The following is a 5001-nucleotide window of genomic DNA, read 5'->3' as shown; positions in this document are numbered from 1 at the left end:
AGCTAAGAAAATAATATTAAATGTTAAATATACAAATAATCATAAACAAATAATTTATCTATAATTGATTTTTTTAGTGAGCTTTAATTCCTCTATGCGGCACTCCAATAATTGCCCTTATACATCAATAAGTAAAAAAAAAAATATGAAACAAAATCTATTTAAATTAATTTATTTGTACACAAAATTACAAACAAAATTTATTAATTATAATTTAAAATTCAAATCATTTTAATTGGATGTACACACATTTTTTTGCTGCCAAATTATGCTGACACACCTTGTAAAAATGTAAAAATAAACTGCTAATATTAGTTTTTTCCTCAATGGTCAGATTAAAATCGGAAAATGTAAACAGTATTATGCCCAATACGTACGTCATAGAACATAGAGAAGCACAGATCAATGTGAAAAGCATAAATGAGCATTCCCCGGGAAATGCACCTGCAGAGACAAAAATACCTCAATGGCTGAACGAATGAGCTGCAATGGAGCGAAGAAGTTCCAATTGTGAGGGACTGCTGGTGCTCAACATTCCGGCAATTGCATTGAGATGGTGTGTACAATTCACTTACATATTCCACTTCGCCTCCCTCTACTATTGCCAAAACGCGAGAGGTGAGGATTTTGGATGGGGAGAAGATGCGTGGAAAGCCAAGTTCGCGGGAGATCTCTTTGGGCCCCCGGCGGACCTCACCTCCAACTATATAAAGTGACGAATTTCAGTTGAATGCTATTCAGTTGATTGTTCACGGTGGTAGCAAGTAGTTCCTCGTTGCTGTAGTTCCCTCGGAATCCCCCCACACGAGTAGGAACTATCCCAGACGGTTAGTTGTGATCTTTTCTCTGCAAAAAAACACACCAAAAAGTTTTTCAATGTGCATTTTGGATTACCTACCATGCTGTAAAATGCAAAGTGCTTCTGCAAATGCAATTGCTGCGGAGTTATGCAATTATTCACTCAATAATTGCACACTGCCCTTCCGGATGACCTTTCGCGGTGGGTCTCCGCAAAGACCGCTGCGAGACATCGTGTGAAAGTTTTGCTGGAATCTCCCGCAATGTATCTTCTTCATCCAAAGTGATATTTTCGATGATCAATTGCGGAAAAAATGGTGACATTGTGCAGAGATTGTAGAAAGTCTCTCAATTTTTTTTCGCGAGATGTGCAACAATCGCGTGCTGCCGATAAATTGAAATTGATTTCATATGGCAGAGAGTGCAAAGTCAAAAAAAAAAATGCATAACCATCTTCAGTCTTCCACAGATTGTTCTCGCTATGAGTGATCACTTTCCCTTTTTCCCAGACAACACCGTGTCTTTTGTCGCGCGCGCGCTTTTGATTGTGAACTTCCACCATCCAATAGCAATTAATTTCTCCAAGCTCTAATTTTTTCTAAATTAAAAATAATGCACATCGTGATTTTGCATGATGATGAAAAAAATGTTGCACAAGATGCAACAATGGGCTCTTTGCGCCTTCCTCATCACTTTCTTCTTCTAATATGCTCTTTCTGCTTCTCATTGCAGAAAGTATCAATTTGTTGCACTTTGGTCGCATCAGAAGGCACGGAAAGGTGTGAAAAATGGTAAGGATTTTTATTATTTTCTTAACTTGTAAAATTTTGATTTTTTGTACGTTAAAAGTGGGAAGGTCATGGGCTCTTTCTCATCGACACAGTCGGTTAATGAAAGAAGAAAGAGGCCCATTTATTGTCTACTCGTGTTGCTAATATTCTCAAGTCTACTTAAACCGCATCACCTTCCCACACACACAAAAAAACACAAATTGTGCAAGAAAACACCATCGGATTAATTAAGAGATCTCATTCATTTGCAGCGGTTCGTTGTGGTGCTATGCTGCCTGATGGGCACTGCTTTTGCTGGCGAGTTGGTTAAGCGTGAAGGTAAGTTATTCACGAAAATGAATTCCATTTCGCACGACAATCAGAACAACGAGCCACCACTTTCAGCCTTAGAATCCCCCCACATGTACATATATGCGATAGTTGACCCCAGATAAGGCGCATGGAGATCGTGGCTTGAATACCGGAGTACAAATGAGAAATGGATGATGGAAGTCATCATAAACTGTCTCGTTAATCTTGATGTTGCGGCATGTTCTGGCTCGTTTAGAGATGCTCATCATATTTGGTTGACTTCGTGGAATGGGTGGGGGCTTAGGGAAACGGCGGCCTAAACCGTTTATGTTTGAATGTTTAGATGATTTTTTGAAGGCTGTGTAAAATTACCAGAACAAATTAGGATTTAATGGAATATTAAAAAGTCTGCACGTTGCAGCTTTATTGAATTATAATGCTTCAAAATGTGACGTCTCATAAACTCTATGTCTTGGTACTGCTTAAAGTGTCTTAAGGTTTTGAAGATTTCTTTTGCTCACACCCAGCACTTAATTTAAAGCAAACTAACCACGATTAATTTTTTTTCTTAAAAATTGACGGATTTTTAAATGAAATTCAAACTTTTCTGACTATTTAAATTTATTTAGAACGATTAAATTAAATTCATTTTATTAGTTTAACTATTATTGAATAACTTATTAACAATGTGAATTAATTAATTAATTTTTATTACTCACTTTTCTAGCTCCACTCCCATCTAGCAGTTACGGTGCTCCTTCTTCGGGAGGACATTCAGGAGGATATTCTGGAGGCCACTCTGGAGGACATTCAGGAGGTCATTCGGGTGGACACTCTGGTGGATTCGGTGGTGGATTCGGTGGTGGTATTTCGGGATCATATGGACCACCAGCTCCTCCATCAAATTCCTATGGACCTCCTCCATCTAGCTCTTACGGCCCACCATCCCGTCCATCTCCTAGCTATGGACCCCCACCATCTAGGCCCTCTCCTAGCTATGGACCCCCACCGTCTGCCCCAGCTCCAAGCTACGGACCCCCACCATCTCGTCCATCCCCAAGCTATGGACCCCCACCATCTCCCAGCTATGGACCTCCACCATCTAGGCCTTCCCCAAGCTACGGACCTCCACCATCAAGGCCATCTTCTAGCTATGGACCCCCACCATCCAGGCCATCCAGCAGCTACGGACCCCCACCATCAAGGCCTTCATCTAGCTATGGACCCCCTGCCACTTCATACGGAGTTCCAGCTGCTCCCTCATCTTCCTATGGTGCCCCTAGCTTCGGCGGCGGCTCATCTCATGGCTCTCACGGTGGTGGTTTCGGAGGTGGCTCATCTCACAGCTTCGGCGGTAGCTTTGGTGGATCTTCCCATGGCGGTAGCTTCGGTGGTGGATCATCTCACGGTTTCGGTGGTGGTCTTTCTTCCTCATATGGTGCCCCAGCTCCCCCATCATCTTCCTACGGAGCCCCAGCTGCCCCATCATCTTCCTACGGACCACCATCTTCTAGCTATGGTGCCCCTGCTCCTCCATCCTCCTCGTACGGAGCTCCCAGCTTCGGAGGATCACACGGTGGATCACACGGTGGATCCCACGGTGGATCCCATGGTGGTAGCTCCCATGGAAGCTCTCATTCCTTCGGTGGAAGCAGCAGCTTCGGACACAGTGCTCCCTCTTCATCCTACGGAGCCCCATCTCCACCATCTTCTAGCTATGGTGCCCCACCATCCTCAAGCTACGGTGCCCCATCTGGAGGCTACAGTGGTGGTAGCTTCGGTGGATCATCTCATGGTGGCAGTTTCGGTGGATCATCTCATGGCGGCGGCTTCGGTGGATCATCCCATGGCGGTAGCTTCGGTGGTGGATACTCCTCAGGTGGACACAGCTCTGTGCCCGAAACAATTCCCCAAAGCTATTCCTCAAACGGAGGCTACAGTTACTAAAGTACCCCGTGCGTTTGTCCTGGCGCTTCTTGTGATCCTGTTCCTGGGACCAGGGCCGCCCTTGAAAGTCGACCAAACCCAGATTGCAATGTGAAATGTGCCTGAAATTTTCATCTTCCATGCCCATGTCTATTGTTTCTAGTGTAAATTATTTAATTTTTCTTGTTTTCTCGTGTGTTATATTATTAATTTGTATAGCCAAGTAAGTGCCTCACTTCAAGCATTCGTCGTCTCCCTCATTCTTCTTCTCCAAAAAAATGCACAAAGATTGTAAAAAAGAAAAGAAAATTAATTCCAATTGCAAGTCCATCTGTTAGCGGCTCAGAGACACAACGTCACCCACATCTTCGAATTGAAAAATACTCAAAACCTCTTGTGTTTTTTTTTGTATTCAACTTGAATATGGTTATTTTGTAATGAATTCTCAAGATGTTTTCAAGCCAATAAAAAGAAAATACAAGTGTTTTTTCAAACATTATTATGTCCTGTGTTTTTCTTTATTTCTCAAATAATTATTTCTGTTTAGGACTAGGGTTTTTTTTTTCAACAACAATAACTATTTTCTCTTGCTTCATTTCTCTCATGATCCAATTCTCTTTTTTTTTTGGTTCCATTTTGCCATCAATTTCTTCATTTACCATCATTCCATTATGATTGATCTGGGGGGAGATATCAATTTATCTTTTATGTATAAATTTATACATTCATTACATTTAGACTTCAATATATAATTAATATTTTTTTTCAGTTAAATTGCCTATATAGTTCATCTAAATATCTCATTTCTCATCTTCAACTCTATTTTTTAATTTTTAGTTTCTTTAGAGAGCTTCACGCTCATGATATGTATGTGATCATTGTTAGTTTCTTTTTTTTTTTAATTTTTTTGGGAGAGGATCGGAATTTTTCTCTTCACGGTGAAAATATTGGACATCTCAAAACCATATTAGAGTATTTGATTTATCATTTGAGAGGTGATCTCTGTCGATCTTGAAAGAGACTTTCATGATCTTCATGCGGGTTTCTCATACAAACTTCAAGTGATCTTCATGCGATCTTCATGCCCATCTTCAATGAGTTTTGCGGCTTGAGGGTATTGTAAAACGGCAAAAAAAATCTCAAAACTTTCCCCAATTCCTTGACATCTATAGGCACCTGTTCATTTAGTTGGTAT

At 41.1% G+C, this 5001-nt stretch overlaps 1 protein-coding gene across 1 annotated transcript; it reads left to right on the top strand.

Moving 5' to 3' along the window:
- The first annotated feature begins 734 nt into the window (after positions 1-734).
- Positions 735-4308, top strand: LOC129787440 (pro-resilin). The gene is made up of 4 exons (XM_055823018.1): positions 735-827; positions 1531-1589; positions 1841-1907; positions 2608-4308. The coding sequence occupies exons 2-4, from the start codon at positions 1587-1589 to the stop codon at positions 3825-3827; spliced, it is 1290 nt and encodes a 429-aa protein (XP_055678993.1). The 5' UTR covers positions 735-827; positions 1531-1586; the 3' UTR covers positions 3828-4308.
- The last annotated feature ends 693 nt before the right edge of the window (positions 4309-5001 follow it).

This window comes from Lutzomyia longipalpis, chromosome 1, assembly GCF_024334085.1.
Source record: "Lutzomyia longipalpis isolate SR_M1_2022 chromosome 1, ASM2433408v1".
NCBI lineage: Eukaryota > Metazoa > Arthropoda > Insecta > Diptera > Psychodidae > Lutzomyia > Lutzomyia longipalpis.
This window is presented reverse-complemented; position numbering and strand designations above follow the sequence as displayed.